General features: G+C 41.3%; 1 protein-coding gene across 14 annotated transcripts in view; it reads left to right on the forward strand.

Annotated features, from left to right (window-relative positions):
• The window catches only part of Dock10 (dedicator of cytokinesis 10), a 251,970-nt gene that overhangs the window by 69,538 nt on the left and 158,897 nt on the right, over positions 1–23,535 (forward strand). For 3 of the 14 annotated variants that reach the window (XM_050161082.1, XM_050161083.1, XM_050161088.1), the window contains exon 1: positions 18,432–18,623. The exons of 9 other annotated variants lie outside the window; for them this stretch is intronic. In XM_050161082.1, the coding sequence (XP_050017039.1) occupies positions 18,540–18,623 (84 nt within the window). In that variant the 5' untranslated portion in view covers positions 18,432–18,539. Of the gene's footprint in view, positions 1–18,431; positions 18,624–23,535 lie in introns of those variants that run through there. 2 more of the 14 variants (XM_050161084.1, XM_050161087.1) reach the window with 2 other exon arrangements.

Genomic DNA, 23,535 nt, shown 5'->3' on the forward strand with positions numbered 1-23,535 from the left:
AAATCAGGACAGAAACTTAAGCAGGGCTGGACCCTGGAAGCAGGAGCTAATGCAGAGGCCATGGAGGGGTGTTGCTTACTGACTTGCTCCTCATGGCTTGCTCAGGCTGCTTTCTTATAAGACCCAGGACCACCAGCTCTGGGGTGGCACCACCCAAAATGGGCTGGACCCTCCCTCACTAATAACTGATTAAGAAAGTGCCTTACAGCTGCATCTTATGGAGGCATTTTATGAATTAAGGTTCCCTCCTTTCAGATAACTAGTTTGTGTGTAATGTTGGCATAGAGCAGCCAGCACACCGGTGAACCAAATGATGGCCTCCAACTGGAAACAAATGTGAGAAGCCAGGCAAGGCAGAATTTAAGGATAAGGAGACATTTAGGTCAGGAGAAGATTCACTGAGCAGGGAGGAGGTACACTTACGTGTGACAACAAAGGGCAGTTAGTCAATGATTCTGTCACAAGGCTTGCTTTAAAAGAAACATGCCCTAGATCCACTCTAAAACAATGTGACATGTTAATCCATATTGTCCTTTGTCTCTTTTTGTTTTCCTCTAACATATCCACTTTTCCACGATGGTTGCTGTCTTTTGTTCCATTGTTGCTTATGACACTGGAGACTGTTGAATGTTCAGCTGAGACTGAATAAATTCCTTTCTTTCATTTGGTTCAGAGAGTTAAGTGAAAAATGTCAGATCTGTAAATAACAGCTGGATGCTGTTATAGGAATTGGAGATGGTTGTTTTGAACTGTGGGAGTATAAACCTGTAGATATATTGGAGTACTGATTTCGGGGAAAATGGGAAATAAAATATGGTCATCAAATGCCTCATTGTGCACCACTAAGACGAAAACAAATTACAAGACATACATGAGTTCAAAATGACACAAAAAAGACTTCTAGAAGCCCCCAAGTTCATCATCAGATGCCTTCAGATCTGTTGTTAGGGAACGGGCTGTTTGCTACAGCTGTGGTTAAACTTAATATGGATCTTCAAGATGTTACATGACTGTCCAAAAGATGGAGATTGAGAGAAGAAACAGGATTATCAAATTATTGTCACAGAGAAAGCCCACACATGGTGTGGAATGTCCTTCTGTCTATGTGTTGCTTTTATTGGTTAATGAATAAAGCTGTTTTGGCTGGTGGTTTAGCAGAATAAGGCAAGGCGGGAATTCCAAGCAGAGAGAGGAGCCGAATCTCAAGTAAAGATAAGTGAGAAATAAAGAAATAAGAGTGGGCATTGCCTAAGATTCACAGAAGACACCCTCTCCTCAGCAGCCCTAAGCCTGAGTTTGGTGACTTCTCTTGACATTCACCTTCTGCCTCTGGTTTAAGTGTGGGGTAGTCTAGTTACAAGTATATCCTGTGGCTGTTTCACAGTCAGTTAAATGTTCAAGGCTTGGCTGTTGCTTTGAATCATTCAATGTAATTTGTACCCAAATAATGCCCCAATAATGTACCCAAAGACTTAAACTAATGAATTTCATAGATATTCTTTTCTCATTCTTAAGCTCATTTTCAAATACTGCATGCGACTTATTATGACCATGCGACTTTATTTTGAGCAGTAAAAATGCTAAGTGAATTGTTCTAGTAGCTTTCTCCTTGACATTTTTGTTCACCTGCTTGATTTCTGATCAAATGCTGCCTAGTGTGTACAAAATCATGGTCCTAATCCATGCTGTTTTGCTGTGATTCACTGAAATATGTTCATAAAATGCATAGTGAGAATCAGAAAACAGAAGCTGCACACCACAGGAAAATAGGAAATCAACAAATCTCATGTTCTCTCTTTTTATTGCTTCATAAGATATGAGAGCAGGAGACTAAAGAGATGAGTCAGCAGTTAGCAGCACCGGCTTGTCTTCCAGAGGACCTGGGTTCAATTCCCAGCATCCATGTGGTAGCTCACACCCATCTGTAACACCAGTTCCAAGGAATCTGACAACTTCTTCTGACCAGGCTTATGCAGACATCTGTACAGACAAAACACTAAGATGTATAAAATAAGTAAGTAAATAAGTACAAAAAGCTCCCTTTAAGAAAGATAAAATGGGTCTCTGACTCTTGAGTCTGTCCTTGGGGTTCTCCCGTTGGTTTGCTGTGTCCAGTGTCGATATGATAGTTTTCGTTTCATCTTGTTACATTTTGTCATGTTTGGTTAGGCTCTTAGAAGCTTGTTATTTTCTAATGGGAGACATAAAAATGGTATATCCGTAGGAGAGAGGAGGTGGGGAGGAACTGGGAGGAATAGAGGGAGGAGAAGCCATAATCAGGGTATATTATGTGAGCAAAGAATCTATTTTCAGTAAGAGAAAAAATGGGAGGAAAACGATGATTTCTAGGAAAGAGAAGTGAAGCAAAATAAAAAAAAACCAGATTCCCCCTCTTTGACTTGCATTTTTCATTTTTGGCAAGTTTATTTATTTATTTTAATTATAATAAAATTATATCATTTCTTCTTTCCCTTCCCCCCTTCCAACCCTCTTGATCTTGCTCAAATTCATGGTTTCTTTTTCTATTATTATTGTTGTGACACATATGTATGCCTAAGTACATAAATGAAGCCTTCTGAATCTACTTACTTTTGCTTATGTGTATATGATTGTATGTATATGATTTTATAATCAACCACTTTGTATTGGGTAACCAATTAGGAGGCTATTCCTAAGGAAGGTTAAGGTTAATTATCCCTCTTTCCATAGTCATTGGTTGCCTATAGCTCCTTGTCGAGGGTGGGGCCCTGTTAGACTGTCCCTTCTCCAGCAGCATCTCTTTGGGTTTTGGCATCGTTCAGACCTTGTTTAGGAAACCATACTGTTATGGTATCATGGGCCTGACTTCCTTGTCATTTCTTCCCCCTTTTTTTGTTTTGTTTTGTTTGTTTGTTTGGGATTTTATTGTTTTGAGAATTACACTCAAGACTTTACAGTTCTAAATATTCAGTCTTCTATGAAGTAACAGTCCATAGGAAAGTTGTGACATTTATTTAATATATTCGGAGCAGCATGTTATCAAGTAAGATTAGATTGTTCAATGAATAAAACACCAAGGGGGCTGTGACTCCGGGGAGCACTATTCACCTATATTTTAAAGTTGCTCTCATATTATATATTAAAGAAATGTAAGGCCTTCAGAAATATCTTTGACAACAATGTGGAGGGAAAGGAAGCTCAGACAGCAGGTGATGCCCAGGCTAAGCACTTGGAAATGTTGGTCAAATATCCGGAGGCGTCAGGGTGTCTGTTGTCCAGACTGCCTTGTGGTGGGGTAATGTTAATCAATTACTTCAATTCTGCCATAGATAGCAAGCAATTGTACACAATGGAAGCCACGGTGGCCTATTAATAATGTATCCTAATTTCTAAAAGTAGCATTTCTCTTGGCTCTTAGAAAAGCTGGTTTCTGCTCTTTGTTTTTGTATATAAACTCATGATTGAAGTAAAGGTGTAAGTAATTTTAGAGAAAAAAACATGTAATTATAAATAATATTTCTGACCTTTTCTACATAAAATTAGCACAATCAAGTTTCTTTCTTAAGAATGCTGAAATAACCCTTATGGCAGTGTTTTAGGTTATAATCTATCTGTAATATCAATATTTGAGTCATCCCTCAAAATCATAACCAGTCTGCATGTGAATACCTTTCTGACCTTCAGGCAGTGAATGCAAGAGGACCTAGTCACCAGAGCTGTTAGGACTCCAAACTGACACATTATGTTTAAATGCTAATAACAAACTCCCACATCTATAAACGCGTGGGAAAGAATACAGCTACGGGACAGATTGAGTTCCAGGCTGCCTGACTGTCATTCTCATAGACAGTCATATTAGAGTTTCACTGTGGTCGAGGGATCCAAGGTCAAGGCACTAGTTAGCCTCCAGAAAGATACTACAGTTTGTGGAAAGTTAATTTTGATGCTATGTAAATATAAGGCTGACTGTATTCTCATTCCCAAAAATGTGCTCCGGCTTCTAATGCAGAACAATTCCTAACGGTGCAAGTTGATAAATAACAAGTAAAACTGTGGAACAATCAAGGGGGAATGTGGTCACACGCCGTAGCCATCGCCGTAAATTCACCAGCAAAAGGCCAGAGCAGAGTGAGTAGGGCAGCCCCGAAAGCAACAGATACTCTCCGAAATCTGTTTAACGATGAGAATAAACCTCAGCTGCCACCGCAGAGTGCGGCGCAGAGAGTGGACTCAGATGACCAACATTTGCTCTAAGCTGAATCATTAATTACTTTCCCTGCTGACGGCAGTGCTTCCTCGGTACTTACTAAACAACCATGGAAGCCTGCCCATGCTTCATCCCATCAAGCAGAGATCTCACAGTGACCCAGCAAACCCGAAGCCACTTATCGAAACAGATACTGCTTTCTCCCTGGCTCAATTAAAGTAATTTTATATGTGTATTTAAAGGTTTATTTCTCTAACTGTTGTCCACAAGGATCTTGGTCATATTACCATGGAAAGTGATGCTGGCAGAGATGGGTACCTTATCTGGTTCTCAAAAAGAAATAAGTTAATATTAAAAAAGGTATTGCCCTGAAGTCTATCTCCTAGCCGCCATGTTGATAATGATCCCTTTGCTTTGGTGCCCTTACAAGGTACATCCTGTGTCTTTCTTATCTCCTGCAATCAAAATGTTGCTGTCTTCTTTTACAAAGATATTTCAAATTCTATATAACTCAGTTATTTGCTCTATGTATCAGCTGCAAACGCAGTTTTCTAAACTGTATGACACAGAACAAGTGGTCTGAAGCTGGGCATTTCGGGGCCTAGAACACTAGCCCTCAGAAAGTGGAGTCAGGAGGATGGAAGTGAGTTCATGGCCAGCCTGGGCAATGTAGGGAATACAACAAGAATAGTCTAAAGGCAACATGTGTAAAAATAAATGTGGAAAACATCACATACATCATATTCCCAGGAATTTTGTTTGCATGTTGGAAATGCACAGCTCTGGGGAACTCTGCACCAAGGAGGCCTGTTTAGTTACGCTCAGGTTCAAATTTCCCAAGTTTAGTTGACTTTGAGCATCTCCTGAATCTTAAGACATTAAGGAACTCGAGAAACAGTAAGAAAACACAAAGATGCTGAAAAGTGCTGCTTATAGCTTCTGAACTGAGAATGGCACACTCAAGCCCTTCTTTCTAAAGGAAAAATGCTACAACAGGAGGGGTGGGTAAAACAAAAATATATTACATCATTAAGACTTCATGAAGATTATGCAAATGAGGGAAGGAAAGTGAAAGTGAATATAAAGACCCCAGCCTTATCTTCTAGGTGGAGGAAATGCCAGACACGTGATAAAACTACTTGGAAGAGGATTTGGATGATAATGCTATGAACGTTTGAAAGAAAATATTAAGGCATCTTTTTGTGGTTGATTTTTACTGTTTTGCAATGTAAGTTTCCCACCACAGCACTTCTATAACTCTTTCCTTTAAGATCTGAATGAGTAAAGAACTTTATCTTTCTGATTATCCTAAATACTTAGTATAGTATCTGTGCTCATTCATGGAGCAAACAAATGGGAGCAAACAGTAAGTAATGCTTGCAAAAAGAAAACTCCTGCCTTAGCTAAAGTGAGAGTGATAATGAAACAGGAAGTATGTGTAGGGCCTCAGATTGCAGCTAAAGTTCAGGGACAGGCCCCGGGAAGCTCAAAGAGGAACAGAATCCCAGAAACAATGATTAATAAGTGTGCACAATTGGGAACACTGCTTTGGTGTAAATTATGTCTGTGCATTTTGTTTTCATGTCATTTCTTTGGGGCCGTAAACTTACAGAAGTGACTTATAGAAGTCTGGTGGGGTAAGGGCACTTCGTCTGATGTGCCCTGAGAGGTAAAGAGAGTGCGATGTTACCTGTCAGAAAACTCAATGCACAGTGGTCACAAGGGGAAAAAGAGAGTGATTTTCCTGGCTACCTTAACCCTGTTGTGTTCTCCTATAGACTTGAGGCTCTGGATTTCAAACCAGGTCTGCAGTAAGCTTTGGTAGTGATAGGCACAACAAGTCAATACAAATGGCAGAGTCAGGAGGCTCTGAGCATCAAGCACTTTCCAAAAGTACCAGCTTCCCTATGCAGGCTTCAGTTCTTCAGCTGCTCTCAAGTTGAATGTAAGGACACTGTGTGTTTGTTCATGTGTGTGTGTGTTTGTGCATATGTGTGTTTTAAGAAACCTGTATATTCTGATTTCATCAAGATAATATGAGAATCTTAAGTATGAAAATAGAGCTAATGCTCTCTTCAGTGTTGTGTTACAAACTTTATCAAAGGCTGTGTCATGTTGGAAGGTACACCTGCTTATTTCTGCATGAGCTCTAACAGAAGGCAAACATCTTTGGGGACACACAATGGGGACTGAGTATGTACAGCAAGGGCTTCTGATTGGAAATTGTCTTTGTTTTCTATCTGTCACCTGAAATGAAAAATGAGAACAAACAAAGGCTTTTGTTTTTCTGGGCATTCATTTTCTTGAAGATAGGTGGCATGTATTGTATTAATTAAAAATACAAAAATGTAGACTATCAAGGACAAAAAAGACTTTAGGCAAAAGCATCCATGGAGACTACTGTTTTGTCCAAGGTCACCCCAGGCAGAAGTGAATGGACTGGAGCCATGCCTATTTTCCAGTTAAAAAAAAAAAAGAAAGAAAGAAAGGAAAGGAAAAAGAATAAAGGAAGTGGCTTATTAAGGCGGGCTTCACTCTGTAGCTATGTCTGCTAAAACACATAGGTGAATACAAATTCAAGGCTGGTTTCCTAATATGCACTCCTCATTGGCTATTAAAGCAAGGGGGATACCAACTTCAAATCATGCCAGTAAGCTTTGAGGCAATCTAGGTACCCGATCTCCTTTCCAATCTATAACATCCTTGCAGTGCAATGAGAGGATTAAATGTCTTTGTCAGTGTACTTTAATACCTTTCCGTGTCCTTGGAAAGTTATGGAAAGAGCTTAGGGGAAGACAGAAAATGGGAGTGCTGTGTCCCCTCCCCCATTTGTCCTGTTCACAGCACCAAATTGGTGATTATAATGTTGGTTCTCACCACATGCCAGGAGACAGCCCAGCAAAGTTGAAACATAAAGACCGTACTGTTTACTGCTCTGGGAATTCACAGACCTTGTTTCAGCAGGAAAGTAACCATGAAAAGATAAAACAGCATATGATATTGGTTAAAGCGTGGCTTTCTTAACTTCCTTGCTATTTGAGCCTTTTGTGTGGGGTGAAGGGAGATGACAGGAATGGGATAATTGGAACCTTTTGTAGCTATGCACCATGGGGATTTAAAAATGAAATGACCAGTGTTGTAAGAGGCAATGAACAAGAAGTTGCTGTGGAGGGTGTGAGTTTGCAGGGGTAGACAGGCAACTTCATGTCATTCTTTGCATCCATGCGAAGTAATTCACATTGCCACTCCCTTCACATTGTGTGTCCCCGTCACTGCCACGTGCAAAGCAGTCGGTGCCCTTTTGGTGTCCCTACATCTCCTTCCTTCCGATGGTCAGATTACAGATATCTAGGACCTTCTTGTACCCTCCTCCCAAACACAGGCTATAGGCACCCCGCTTCAAACCACCTCCTCAAAAGAATATTCTCACAGTTATAATACCATTCATTGAGCACATTCTTAATTCCCAAGCACTGTGCTAAGTACTCTACACATACTCACTTATGAAACCTCACAACATCTACTGAAGTAGATATTATGCCACTTTGCATGTGAGAGGGTAACTTATCCGAATCCTCTGGCAAGTAAGACTGGGAATCCAACGTGAGTTATCTGACTTGTGATTCTTGTAATCTCAGTGGCAAACATCATGTTACCATCTTCATCTTCCATGTAGGTACCATCATCTCCAACTCACCTAGGTATCTAGCTTGTCTCTCACAAGATCTCATCTAATATTGACTTATAATGGCATCCGATCTTTCCACAGTAAGACTAAAGGCATATAGCCCACAACAGAAACACAAGCTCAGATACTCAGAGAGGGTAACTTGAGGTGTTGTAGATAAGAAGGAGTGGTTACCAGTAAGCTAGAGGTGCTTTCAAGTGGGTCAGTATAGCATTTAAGAGGCACTAACTAAGTTCATCTAAGGAGACCATCATCATCCAGATCACTAACTTGCATGTTATCATCATAGAAACACTGTGTCTGGATCCCAGCATGGAGCAAACATAGGCTACATCCCTTCCTAGGGAAGCATTGCAATGTCTGGAGATGACTGAATGTCACAGTAAAACAGAACTGCATGGTTGGCAAGGGAAGGGGTGTTGCAAATGACATCTCATGGGGCAAATGACATCTCATGGGGCAAATGACATCTCATGGGGCAAATGACATCTCATGCAAATGACATCTCAGTAAGATGTGTCCCTAAACATCGCACAGCGCAAAGGATTCCCCTCGGCAAAGAATGAAGTGGCCAAAATGTCCAAATGTCAGTAATTCAGTTTTAGGAAGTGTGATAATTTAGATAATGACTTCGAGAGAGATGCCAAGCCTAGCCTCCCTTATTAAGTTATAAACAAAGGAATGGCCCATGAAGAAGAGATGAAGTGAAATCAAAGGTGTGTGGGGGCAGATAAAAGGGCAAGTTGGAAGTAGGTCTGAGGCCCAGCTTTTGATGGTTGACTTTACTCCAGGGATTTCTCCTCATTCACCTAGATGGACACCATAATCCAACTGGTTAGCTAATTTCCATGCGTTCATGAAAGGAAACATTTGATTGTCGACTAAGACCTCAGTCTAGCAAAGTAAGCCATTTGTGTAGGGAGGTGGTCCCTACAGGAGTACTACTGGATAATTCTGTGCCCAAAGCACTGTTGGATGAACTGATTTCCAGGTCACTGTTCCTCAAGGTATGGTCTGTGCCCTATCTGCAGTAACCATTACCTAGATGCTCAATGTCACAGCAGGTGGCTGGGCCTTCCTAAGATTGCTGAGGCCTAACGTTAGAAACCACTGTCTGACCATCTTTCTGTGTGATTGAGCATACATTGGAAAATTTTCTTCGACTCTCATTACAATAGTGACTTTAAAAGCCACGATTTTGCACTTTATTGCCAAGGCCCTAACTCAGGTAACAGTGTCTGTGTTGACATATTCTTGCACTTGAACTGACCTGGCTCTTTTCCTAGTTTTCAAATTCTCTGGCACATATGCTCCACGTGTGGCTGAATTTCTGCCTCCTTGAATATTGATGTATTGATGCACCTAACCTTCTCCTACACAGGCTGGAGGATGTGTTTGTTCTAATCTTGTCTTTGGCACTGGTAGAATTGTACTGGGAAACAGGAATCCAAACATCTTACAGTTTTCTCCATCTCCACAAACCAGATTGAATAGATTTGATACCCAGAAGAGAGCTATGCAATCCTCATTTTCTTATTGTTTTCATTCTTATTTACCTGGTATGGAGCAAAGCAGAGTATAAGATTTGTTGTTTAATAATAGATCTTAAACTATTGTATACCAAAAGCTCAAAAGGCCAAAAATTTAATGCAAAGTGCACATTTAGGACAATGTTCTAGGAACACAAAGAAGTTTTTATAAAAGCAAAGGGGTATGATGATTTTAATCCATAATCCAAGACATTACTGCTTTAAATCAAAGAACTGTTTTAGCTTTGTTACCTCCTTATAAAGATTTCAAAGTATGAAATGGTAACATTGAAGAAATGATTTGAGGGATGGACATGTTTGCAGGGATTGTACCTAAACTGAGTTTGATCCACTAACCAATGATTGTTGATGAGTAGTTAATTGTCTGCATGATCAGAACATTTATTTCCTGTGTGAATTATGTAAATAAGTCAAGTAGGGTGGATAAGAATGTTTTATTGGCTCTGATTTCTTATCTTTGTGTGAGGTGTATGAGTGTGTGTATGCACATGTGTGGGGGCTATGGCTGTGTATGTGTGTGTGTGCACAGTTATGAAAACCAAAGGTCACTAAGAGGTTACTTCCTCAATTGCTTTTGAAGTTACATTTTGAAGCAGTCTCCCCCTGAATCTGGTGCTCACTTATTCAGCTAATCTAGTAGCCAGTGAACCCCAGGAGTCCTCATTAACCTCCCTGGAGCTGGGATTACAGATGAATTCTGCTGTGCCCACCTTTTGCAAGTGGATACTGGACATCTGAACGCAGGTCTTCAAATCTGAATGATGAACACTTTAATGACTGGATCTTCTCCCCAGCCCCTGCCCCTGATTTCTCAAAACCTATCATTTCACAAAGATCATCAGAGAATAAAATATATCAATTATGGTGATATTCTATAAACAAACCAAAATTTCCACTGAGATTTGGCCTCCTCACTGGATACAATGTGATTTCTACAACCCATTATTAAAGAGTGGGCAACATTCATACTGAAAGTTAACAGTAGTTATGGTCACAGGATGTCAATGTGAGGAGCTTATTTTGTTCTAAAGGGAAAGGATTCTATTCTGTAGTTAACATTGCCAACAGCAGAATGCTGAAGTGTGGTCCAAGCCAGTAAGCACAGAGAGACCTCTGTCTCTGTAGAAAATCTCAGTGTATGCCAGCTTCTGTCTGCTAAAACACAATAGCTTTAGTTCAGAGTTCCTAAGCCCAGTATAGCTGAGGCTGTATTTGTATGTGTTCATCTGACAGCCTATAAAAAAAATCATCTGTTCCAACCAAGAATGTCTTTCAGTTCTTCTTTAAAAGAAAGAGAAATGATACTACGATGAGAAACGTCTTGCCTTTGCAGACAGCACATGCTCAACCCCCCAGAGAAGCTGCCTCTTGTGGTAGAAGGCAGCTAACCCAGACACCCGCATTTGTTCAACCTGGGAGTGCTCAGCTTTAAAGGTGATGTCTAAATCACGTTTCTCATCTCAAGACTCAAATATCTATTTGGAAAGGGATGCAAAAAAGTCGAAAGAGCCAGAGGTGGTGGCTGATTTCAAGGCAACTGTCTTTCAGACATAACAGGGCAGGTGTACATTTGAACTCATAAAGACTGTGACAGTATGCCCAAGATGTCCACGGGCTCCATGCAGACAAAATCCCAGCATGGAGGAGAGGAAGTGGGCACGAGGTTCCACTCCTAGCTGAAGAGATACTTCATTAGATTGCTGCTGGCAGGAGAATCAGTTGGCTTCAATGGAATGACAACTGTTTATAAATGACATCCTCACCCCAGCAGTAGTCAACCTACACAAACAGCACTGTGTAGACTTTTAACAGAGAAGGGGGGACAGAGACAGAGACAGGGACAGGGATGAATGAATATTTGTCAGTTGGGTGGGTAGGACAGCAGGGGAGGATCTGGAAGGAGTTGGGGGAGGTAGGTAAAAATGACCAAAATTCATGGTATGAAATTCTCAAGGAATAAATAAAAACGTTATGAAAAATAAAGCAAGTATCCATCTTGGAGGGATTTCCAGGTTCTTTTCCAAGATGAAGAGGAGGGGAGGGAGAAAGAAAGAGAGGTTGAGAAATACACCGAATACAAGTTTCAGAATATAACTACTTTTTTAAAAAAAAAATTATAGGCAGTAGAAGATAAAGTGTATTGTCTTTGGAATAAAATGTATTGGAAAAGAGAACACTGTGTTCTAAGTAAATAGTTAGCAGCATGACCCTTTCAGGATAGAGCCAGAGGCATAAGAGTCCCACATCAGCTGTGGTGTTTTCGAGTTGTTGTTGTTTATTGTTGCTATGCCTTAGCATCTGAGGACGGAGGCAAACTCAGAACTGTGCAGTTCGGTTGACCTTTCCCCCAAGAAGCATAGACTCGAAGGCTAGTGACTTGAATCATACTTCTGTCTGAGCCCAGGCTCCAGTGAGACCACAAAGGATGAGGAAGTACCGCCTTGCTGCTCGGTTTCCTTTAGCCCTGCTTCATGGTGGTAAGCAGTGCTTGCAGGTGCTCCGAGGACCAGACTCACTTTTTCCCCTAAGCAGAAAGCAATGCCCTGAGCTCCCAGCAGGCAAAAGGAAAATCAACTGGAAACAGAAGAAAGAGAGAAGAAAATACAAGACAAGCTTTTTAGGCATTCCTCAGCACTAAGGAAGGAATCAGCGGGTTCTGAAAAGCACCAAGGAAAAACTACACAGATAGCAAACTAAAGACTAAAGTGGGCAACCCAAGTGAAAGTGCCGCCAGCACATGCTCAGAGTCAGGTTTGAAAGCCTGTGTGGCCTCATGTGTGCACATGTAACTCTCAGCCCCTAAGATTTCAGTTCTAATTTTTATAGTCGTTTTTAGGAAGTGGGTTCACTGACTTTATCTAAGAGACATTATCAAGTTTCGGTCCAAGTTTAGGTTCAATGATAATGTGATTGGCAAATAAGTGAGTGCAATCGTAATTGAAGGTTTTAAAACATAAGACCTAACATAATTGGGTGTGTGAAAGACGGTCTTCTTAGAGCTTATGTCTCTAGCTGATTGCCTTTGCTGTCTGCTCCTATGTTTGATTGTCCCTGGCATTTCACTTCCTCTCTTCCAACTTTGCTTATTTCTGCCATACCCTTATTTTTCTCACCTTTGCTTCACTGTGATGTTTTTCCAGTAAATGAACTGCAAACTAAATTTCAAATTACTCCCACTCATTCTCAACTCAACAGAAACCTGGATCCCACCTAACTGCTCTGTGAAACCACACTCAAAGACCAAGTTCTTTCTTCATCTACACCTTCTTCTCGGTATATTCTTAAGTTTAAAAATACTCTGAAATGTTAAACGCACAAAAGGCCAAACCATAGCTGAGGTGGATGGCATCGTTAAGATGTTCTGTAATGCTTTGACTGGCTCTTGAGAACCTATCCTTCCTGCTGGGTTGACTTGCCTAGCCTAAATGCAGGGGGAGGTGCTTGGTCTTACAGCAGCTTGATATGCCAGGCTTTGCTGATGCCCGTGGGAGGCCTGCCCCTTTCTGAGAGAATACAGAGCAGGGGTGGTTTGGGGGCAGGCAGGAGTGAAAGGAGAGGAGGGAGGGAAGGCTGCGATCAGGGTATCAAATAAATAAACTAATTTTTAGAAAAAGATGCTCCTGTAGGAAAATCAAATACTAATCTTTTAGTGCTAGTGTGAGAGGGTTTTGAAGTTATGGATTAAGGTTGTGTGATGGCTTCTTCTGAATGTCAACTTGCTACAAACAAAAGAGGAAAAGAGCCGAATGGAGGAATTATCTAGACTATATTGGCCTGTGGGGGATTTGTCTTGACTTAACTGAGGCAAGAAGAGTCACTGTGAAGCACACCCTTTCCTGGGCTAGACCCAGAACTGTACAAAAGAGGAAAGGTAGGAGGGCAGGAACAGCAGCAAGCAGGGAGCCTGGGCACACGTGTTTCTGTCTGCTCTCGACTGTGGGTAAGATATGGCTAGCTGCTCAGAGTTCCTGCCTTGACTTCCTCTCAGTGACAGACTGTACCCTGGAGTGAGAAGCCACACAAACCCTTTCCTCCACTGTGCTGCATTTGGTCAGGGTGTTTTATCACAGCAGGAACCAAACTAGAACAGGTTGCTAATCAGAGGGCCTGAAAAACAGAAGAATTTTGTGAATCAGCCTAGAAGAGTCAGACTGCCCTCCCAAAGCCTCAGACTCTGAGCATTCTCCCATTTTAGAACAAGAGAAGCAGAGAAAGATGAACCACAACAGGGGCCAGTGGGCTTTCCATTGTAAGAGGGGTTCAGCTGCTTCTGACTTAGAAAGGGACCACTAGCTGAGAAGTTCAGGCAGCCTCTAGAAGCTGAGCAAAACCTCTGTGTGACAGACAGCAGAGGCTACTTGGGGCCTCCAATGGCAAGAAATGAATTTGCCAGCAATACTCCATGAGCCTGTAAACAGATTCTCCCCCAACACTTCGAGAAAGACCACAGAACTGACAACATCCAGATTTCAGCCTCATGGGACTCTAAGGTGCTCAGAATTTTTCACTCTTGAAAATTGGGAGATTATAGTAGGAGTTGATTTCAGTCTCTGGATGAGTGACATTTTTTTTAACAAGAACAATGAAAAACAAAAACAGATTGCTAGCATATTTTCTGAAATGTCTGATATCTTAGTATTCAGATTGCTAGTTCTTGTAAAGCATGGTCAAGACTGTTTGTCCTAACTTCCAAACAGCTATAGAAAATTGAAAATGTACCTTTTCCTGTCTGTACACACAGTCACTAAATGCATAGCCCTGAGAGTTTCTTACATTTTGGATGTGTCTGTATATGTGTTCATTAATTCTTTGAGAAATTCATACAACGTATTTTAATCATATTAACCTCTTCCCCCAACTCTGTCTAGATCCACCTCCCTTTCCTACCCACTCAGGTTTTTATTCTCTTTTTTTCAAAAGCCCATGAAGTCCCATTTACTCTTGGATACATGACCTTCCAACAGATCAGGGTGGCCATATCAAGGGACATACATGCCTTTAAAGAGATCTGATTCTTCTGCTGGAAGCTATTAGCTGCCAATAGCTCCCAAGCTAAGGGTGCCAACCTCCTCTTTCCATGCTGGGACTTGGTCTGGCCTGGCAGGGCTTGTTCACTCTGTCCCAACCACTGGGAGTTCATATGTGCAACTGCCCTGCTGAGTCTAAAACAACACTATTTACTGGTAGTCTTCCTCCTCAGGCTCTTAAACTCTTTCTGTCTCTTCTTCCATCATCATGTCTGAGCATTGTAAGCAAGGGCTATGATGGAGATGTCCCGTTTAGGGTTGAGCATTCCTCAGTCTCTGGTTCTCTGTACCTTTATCTGTTGTGGGTCTCTTTGTCAATTGCTACCTACAGCAGAAAGAAGCTTCTCCAATGAAGGCTGACAGACTCACTATTATATGGCTATAAAATGATGAGTCATTAGGAATTGCTTTGAATTTATGTCTATTCAACAGAATAATAGTAGTAGGTTTTCCCCTAGGGTTCTTGATCTGTCTCGCCACAATTTTTTGGACCCCATCTCGGTGCCAGTTACAAGTTCCATCTTGGGAAACAGGCCTTAACGCCAATTAGAAAGTGTTTGGTTACTCCCTTGACCTGGTTGCCACTATTGTACCAGTGGTCTTCTCTTGCCAGGCAGATCATGACTGTAGCTCACAGAACTCACAGCTGCATAAGACTGATGATTCCTTTGCTCCTCTGCTGGTGTACACAGCACCTTCCAGCACTGTGAAAGCTAGCCAGCAGGGTATGAAGCCTCCAGGTAAATACAATCCTGATTTCCTCATGTTTTATGACCCAAGTACGTGGTACCTTTAGCAAAAGGGTCATGTCATCAAGTTCTGAAAATTAAGCAAGAGCAATGGCAATGGGCTATATTGTTTGGGTGTCTATAGGACCTCACAAGTCAACAACTTCTTTCCCGGAAATGTTTTTTTTTTTTAATTTGTTAACCTCAGGTGCCTAGTAGGGGGGATTTTTTTACCTTATCATGTGGTAATTCCCTTTAAATCCTTCTCATATATGTTCATATGTGTATATTTTAGGAAGCTTCAATAGTAACAAGTTTCCATATGACTTTCACAATTTCTTTAGTATTTATTATCCCTCCTCATATTCTCTCTTAGATCCTTCCTCCTTATAACCTACTCCAATTTAAATGTTCCTGTTCCATTTATCCTACCATCTTATATATCCCCTCAAATCATTTATCCTTCCATCTTATATATCCCCTCCTGGAAAGAATGCCCCAACACCAACACCTAACTAATTTCATGAACTCTGTGAGTATTCCAAGTAAAACATATATTTCTGAAGATTCAAAGGTAATATCTATCAACAAGAGACAAGGTGTGAAGTTTGTCTTTCTGGGTCTAGGTTATCTCACATAGGATGACTATTTCCAGCTCTATCCTTTCACCTACAAATATCCTAATCTTGATTTTAGATTTTAGCTACCTCTTATATTACATCTCGTCTAAGACATTAAATCTATCCCTGCCTCAGGTGTCCCACTACCTTATTTGTATACCTCTTGCCAGAATGCCTAGGCTCTGTAGTTTGTTGATAATCACTGTAGCATCCCAGTATTTTCTGAATTGCCTTCCATCTACCACATTCAGAGCAACTTTGGGATCATGATCTCTATTCTATGATAGTTTCTGCAAAATTCAATTTACTTCTGCAGCCTCTCAAATGAGATCTATCCATGACTTTCCTTTTCACATCTCCAACCTGGCTCTTGCCTGTATTTTAGGGACATACCTTCCTCTGTCTTCTTAACACAACATTCCATCATTGAACATTCAATGTATATAAAGAAACCTTTTCTTCTTATTCTCGTGTAATAGGATCTATCTATCTGGCAGCCAAACTCAAGAACCTACAAGATCTCAATCCTAGATATGCTGTTAACTGGATTTGGGCCTCCTGTTATTGTGACCCTGACTTTCTTCCTGTGTGAGACTAGGGTGAAAACAGCAATAATAACAAGCTTACTTGGTGGTCAGTTTGTTAGAGTTTAAATAAGCTCTAGGGCCAACACCCAACACCTACTGTTTACTCAACAAATTCCTTCCATTATTTTCTGTTCGATTGCTAAGTCCTTCTTTATATCTCCTCGGAGCCATTGCTGTAGATTGATACAAACCCTTGGAAACTTAGTATCTGCAACCTCTCCTGCCTGTAGCTGCCCAGAGAGGATCATCCTAAAATATCATCTTGATTATTATTCAGAAATCCCTGAGTAGTCATTATCATTTTCAAACCCAATAGAAACTTTCGTGATGTTGACATTCAAAGCCATAAAGGAACCATCTCTGTCTTCAAATTTCAACCGTCCACTCCTCTTGTTTAATTCTTGGCTGTAGGTAGCATTGACTTCCAGCTTTTTCCTAATATTTAGTTTTGTTGTAACCCTTAACCTCTATGTTAACTAATAACTGTGTTTATGATATAACAGTCAATATAATATATTGACTTTTTAAAAGCATTATCTTAATTATCCTTACAATTTCCACAAAGTGGTGACTATGACATGTCTGTTTGATAAGTGAGGAAAAGGAAACCTAAACTGGGTGAGCAACTAGTCAAGAAAGATCAGTCTCTGACACCGTCCATTCTCCCCTGATGCCTGTTCATGTTGGATGTCTTTACCTTCAATATTTGTTCCCTTGTATTCTTGACCCTCAATGGTTATTCAAAGCTTCCTTAAGAAATACATTTCTATATAGCTCACCCAAGCTTCTGCAAACTCTAGTGGGATTCTTTGTCCAACACAGCTTCTTAAAACTGCAGGAAGTATCACACATTTCTCACAAAGCCCAACAATGCCCCAAAATGTCACCTAATCAATTCCGATCATGTACTGGAATTGAATGTCTTGTCTGATGAACTTGACAGTGATTGTCTGGTTTATGTTTATCGATGATTCTTGCTCACTGTCCTTGTTATTTTCATCTTCCAACACATTTCTGAAAGAGGACTGAATCAGAATGGGGCAAGATGCAACAGGATGCTGGTGATCTGGTGATGCAGCTTTTAGAGCTCCCCAGTGATGCCGTCCCATAGACCATGCTCTACTGAGCTATCGGGTTTCCCCTTTTGGGCGGTCACCATGAGGTCTGTCTAGTTGATATCCCCAGATGCTCCTGGGTAATGCCTCCTTTAAAGGAAAGTGGTGTTCAACAGTCAAGGGGATAGAGAAAGGAGGCAGTCAATTCTTTTTTCTTTCTTTTTTTCTTTTTTCTTTTTTTATTTTTGCCTCAGGCTGGGCCTTGAAATTTAGTCTCACTATATATTGGATGCGTTTTTCTAGCAGGCTACAGCCTCACCAAAATGAGCCAGTTTTAGATTGCAGAAGCTGAGGCATGGGAGGGACTCCAGGCTTTAGAGCCATGGCGCCTAAAGAGGAATAGAAGACAGACTCTATGCAAAGGCAAGAAAGAGAGGAAGTTGCTTAGGAGTTCTTGAGAACAGTATGGGCTTCTTATAAGGTGCTTTGCCTAGCACCCTAAACTGTGAGGCAAGAATTTGGAGTTCCACAGTTAGGAAAACCCACACATACATTTCTAGAGTCGTGATTCCTGACAGGCTTGGCGGTTTCTGAACACTTGAAACTATTGCAAAGACTGCGTCCGTAGTTTGTTAAGCAATGCCATAACTGAGAAAAAGGTTATTTTTATTTTCAACCCTGAAAATAATGATTAACAAATTTACACCAGAAAAGTCGAATGATGTGTTGTCAGACTCTCCATATCACGTCCTATTTGGGCCTGCACATCCAATAGGTACCAATGGGCTACATCGAGGGTGGACTCATTCATTCAAACCATCGATGGTCTGTGCCACTGTCTTGCACTAATGCAGGTGCCCAGGGAGAACTTGTGGACGAAAGCAGCAGTTCAACAGCTGATAGTTAGCTGCTCACAGGAAGTGGTGACTTGTGGCTTCGCCTTTCCTTTCTGTTGAGTTATATAGATGAAGCACGAACACTTCCCTTCTTAGGGGAGCAGAGAGATTTGGTCAACCAGCTTTGCCGAAGCCTCGGGAAGAACGGGTCTAAGGACATCAGGACTTTTCCAATATTTTATGACTCATCTCAAGGCTTATCATGAGCTTCCGAGGAAAAGAATTTTGGAAAAAGAGGCGGACAGTGAAGAGAGTGAACCCAGAAGGAATCCACAGGGTTAGTGCTGTAGGTATCTGAGCAAACTTCTCATCTTCTCGGCCATGTGTTCTCAGGAAAACGGTGTGTGTTAGAGCGGGTTTCTGTCACGAGCTACTGGGCAGATAAATGGCCCTTTTACAAGTTGAATATTTATTGTGAAAGTCACCTTGTTTTCAACTTTATGTAACTGAGAAATCCTGATACTGGATTTAATCTGATCATTGCCAGAGCAATCGGAATTCACCTACGCTTATCTTAACGTTTGTGTATTACAATTTCTGAAGTTGCTTCTCTTGGTTCCATTTGTTTGTTTTTGGATTTATGTTTTTGGTTTGGGTTTGGGATTTATATGTCTGAGATAGACTCTCACACTGTAATCTAGACTGGCCTGCAATTATTGTGGAGTCCAGGCTGATTCAGGCTCCCAAGCCTTCAAGTAACCACACAGTCTTGCTTCAGATTCTGAGCCAGGGATTACAAATGTGAATTGTAGTCTCCAATCACTCTCATTCCCAAAATAAGTATATTGGAGTCTTAATTTAGGGAACTTATTTGTTTACAACTATATTTTCTTAAATATTGATTTATCATGTCCCACTAACTCACTTTAACATTCTTAGAAAGAACAATTTAAACTAGGAAGGAAAGGGTAAAGATTTCATCAACAGGGCCAAGGAAGATTATAAAAGGTCAGAAAGATTTTATTTTACTGTGAAAATGGTTCTTCCTTATTATTCTTGCAAAATGAAAGGACAGCTATGGCAGAAACATGCCTTTGCAGATACTAATGTATAATTCTGTAGAAGTCAGTGGCAGCCGATTACCGGAGCACCTCCTGTGACAGGGAGGCTCACTTTATATGACAAAGGCTGCAACAATGCACTGAATAGCTCATTGAAAGGTTGATCACTCTGCAGAGCTTTTAAGTCCTGTATGACATCTTCAGAGCTGCCCTCAACCTCGAAATCATGGTCATTTGGAGTCTGAAAATTCTTATTGGGGAGTCTTCAATGCATTGTAAGACATTCAGCAACATCCGTGTCCTTTCTTCATGGGGTCTTGGTGGCAGCCGCCCTGGAAGACAGCTGCTATGAAGTGTCCTAGGTGGACACTTCATGACCCTGAGAAAAGAGCGGAATTTATTTTCTGACTTGTAAGGTTGACATTGTGCAACTCAAAACAATCATGCCCCTTGGCATTGTTCCTCAGGCACGTGGCCTGGGTTCCCCCCAGAATTTGCTCCGCATTGCCAGAAACGTGAGCTCACTTGTGTCCTCTTGACCAGCTCTGGACGAGCAGCCTCAGTTGTTTCTCTTTAGTCTTCTAGAGAATATAATTGTTTCATAAATTCTCTTGGTGTGTGACGGTTTCAACCTTCAGATCAGTGCAGGAAACATCACTCTCCTGTTGCATCCCTCTCAGTATTTAGAAGAACTGTGTCACTAGATTTGCCTTTCGTTTCCACTAAAAGAGAAAGCATACAGGAGAAGAAGGAGTCTATCTTACATCCACCACACATACAGTATTGGCAAGAGGACAGTCCCCAGTGTCTCACGGTATAGTGAAGATAATCACTCTATGAATTATCTTAATTGAATTTGAATGTATTGCTACTGAGTACTATGGGAGAAGCAGCCAATAAGGACCTGGTGTTTTCCCACAGCATTCGGTAGCAATGCATTCAAATTTAATTAAGAGCATTCATATAGTGGTTAGCTTTCTTCTGTGGAAGACACTCGGGAGTTTTCTGCTACACTTGCCTGGTTTGGGTCTGTCTAAGATAGGGATATCTACTTCCACAGGCTTTCTCTTCTATTGAGTAGAGAATTATTCAATCCATCCTTAAGTATTTCCCTAAGATAGTGCTTTCATTTTGGAAAGCAGACTCCAAGAAAGTGAAGTAAATAATTTGAGTGGGCGCATGAAGCAACAGCTCGGGGGCAGCCTAGCTCTCACAGTCCCTGCACTTGTGCATATTGTTTGAACCACTCTGAACCTCTGTTTCCCCTTCTGAGAAATGCTCCTCTAACTCCCATCCCGTCTTAAGATGCCATGTTAGAATTACGTGTATGTGTGCTGAGTCTAGTTTGAAAGCTGCTAACAACAGAATGATTATTCTTTAAGTATCGTTATTTCCAAGGGCAAGAGAAGAAAAGGATGCGATTGCAGTACAGGCTTCTCTAGGTGGCTCATTTGAAGGCACAGGGTGCATGCGATTCTGTCATATGGGAGGAGCAAGTTTGAAAACACAGCTGTTCAGTAAAAATACATCTGGATTGTGTTGACCATCTGGCGCTCCAGGGTCCCAGAATTCTGTGTGTGAATGGGATGGGGCTTGCCTCGGAGTGTGCCACGTCCTCTCTGGTGTATACCCAGGTGAGCAGAAGTCCACCCAGAGCCAGCGGGAACTTTCCGCTGCACAATTGTCTGTGCTTCTAACCAGAAAGTTATACCCCTAGATTGCCCTCAGAGCTGCCTGAAGAGGTGGTAAAGAAGATGCAAATCAAGTGACAGAATTCCCCCGACAGAGACCTAAAGTCACGCTAGGGAATCAAAAATGCATGCCTTTAAATTGTTCAAATATTGTAACATGCTGTAATGAAAGGAAGATAATTGTTGGATGTAATTACCACTGTTTCTTTCCCTCCGACCACCTATGATCTTGTGACCATTGGCAGTACATTCAATCCCTGCTCTCGGGGAAAGTTAAAATGTACAGAATTTCATAATAATCTTGAATACTTATTCAGAACCGAGACTTTCTGAGATACACGCCGTTCAAATTTTATACTCTCTTGACCCAAACTGACAGTATTCGTGCATTCTGTGTCCTTCAAACGCTGCTTAAAGCTGTACAATTTGCTCTGTTGGACTTTTTATTATTTTGAGGACTGGAGATATGATGGAATGGTGGAGGGTTTGTCTAACATGCAAGGCCCTGGGTTAGACTCCTGAGCCTCAAGAAAATAAAACAAAACCGCTATTACATCACTCCTTTGCATGGAAACATAAGTTGTCTGGAAGCTTAGTTTACTTGCCCAACTTTCAAATGCATTAACTAAGAAATAGCTTTATATGTTTGGGGCCATGTCTCCAGAGGCAGCACACAAGCTACACGGTTCTGTAGTGTGGGTAATGTTCAGCAGAAGTGAAACTTACTTGTGAGGTCATCGTCAGCCTATGTCCTTGAATCTTAGAGCTCGATGTGCTGTTCTCTAGTGGATGTTTTTTTTTTTTTTTCCTTCTTAAACTGCATTAAATGTTTGCTTTTATTTTTATCAGGATTATTTAACATGGTCTCTAGTGCATAGGAAGTCTTAATGAAAAGATCATTTCCTTTGTCATTTTCATGACTTAATTTGGAAAGATCAGATCCATGATTAAGTTGAGTTATTATGTCTGTCATCTGCACAGTCAGAACCAAATGCAGAAGTTTTAAAAATAAATGTGATTCATTGTTTTAAAGTTGTCACTGGATTGTGGATTATTAATCTGCAGGATTTCTGGGTGTTTGGGAAAGCTCGGATATGCACGGCAGTTTGTCCTCTTCTTAGGAACGTTGCTTGTGAGCCCTTTAGGACATGAAACCTATAGGCAGAGACACTGATTAGAGAGACTTCTGTTGGGTTTCTAAGGTACCTTGCATTGCCCTGCTGTGCCTCAGGTCAGGATAAGCTTTGTATCGCCCTTCCTGCTCACACATCCTCCTTGGCTGTTACTGCTTGTGGTATATGAACATTTAGAGCAGTCTATCTACAGCACTGCTATAGAGCTAGTTATCAAAAGGGAAGCACAGAGTAAGGACCAGGAGTGATGTGCTAACGGTTTTTTTTTTTTTATTTCATTGTGGCACTGGGGATCAAACCCAGGACCTTGAACATATGAAGTAAGCACCCTACCATTGGACAGTGTGATGCTTGGGGAATAAGAAGGGAAACTGGGGCAGGGTTGAAACAAAACTGGATTGCAAGGATGAAATACACACACACACACACACACACACACACACACACACACAAAGGTACTTTGAAGGAAAACCAAGAAGCAGGACTTACCAGAGCCTTCTGAACCCAGTCAGATCACACACAAAAGAAGAAGTGTGCTTTGAAACTTGATCCACCCTGAGACTCTATGTGAAGGCAGATCAGGGGAATCTGAGTGGAGAGCAAGAAGGAGGCAGGTGGCTCAGATGCCAGGGAGCTATAGAATGGTGCCTCCAAACTGGACTTTGAAGGAAAGTTTGTAGTGTAACCAAGAATGACCTCCATTTCCTTGAGGCTGACTGTTATGGGAAAGAGGATTAATTCAGCAAAGGCCCACCTGTCTATCTGAGTGTAAGATGGGACAATTGTTAGAAGAGGAAGTTCACAGTGCTTCGGAAGTGAGGTCACGAAACCAAGTCATTACTGACACGGAGTTTTTAAAAAGGATTTCCTTGAGGGCTGGGGAGTTGCTTCCATGAGTAAAGGGCTTACTGTAAGCTTGAGGACCTGAGTTAGGGTGGCAGTAGAGACTGGAGCAGCCGGCCTCACCCAATAGGTGAGCTCGAGGTCCAATGACAGAGCTTGTCTCAAAGGGAATGAGATGCAGAGCCTGGAGAGCCATTGAGAAAGCACCTTATATTGACCACTCACCTCCAAATGTGTGCATACACACATACACCCTAGTACAAACCATACACATCCCTGCATGAACATGTACATGCACCATACACACATGCAAACACAGGATTCACTCAGTAATGGCAATTTCCATTGTGAATCCCGACACGGCATTATCAGTCTCCATTATATAGATCCTGAATCCACCTTTTCATTTTCTCTTCTCAACTTCTTTGCCCTCCCATAAATAACTTTTTGTCTTACATCCGTGCCAGTTTCTTTCCTGAGTTTCATTCCATTTTATAGACTTCTAATGCTCTACAATGCGAAAGAAAGAA

This window comes from Alexandromys fortis, unplaced genomic scaffold (assembly GCF_014885135.2).
Source record: "Alexandromys fortis isolate MF-2015 unplaced genomic scaffold, M_Fortis_MF-2015_v1.1 scaffold_98, whole genome shotgun sequence".
Lineage (NCBI taxonomy): Eukaryota > Metazoa > Chordata > Mammalia > Rodentia > Cricetidae > Alexandromys > Alexandromys fortis.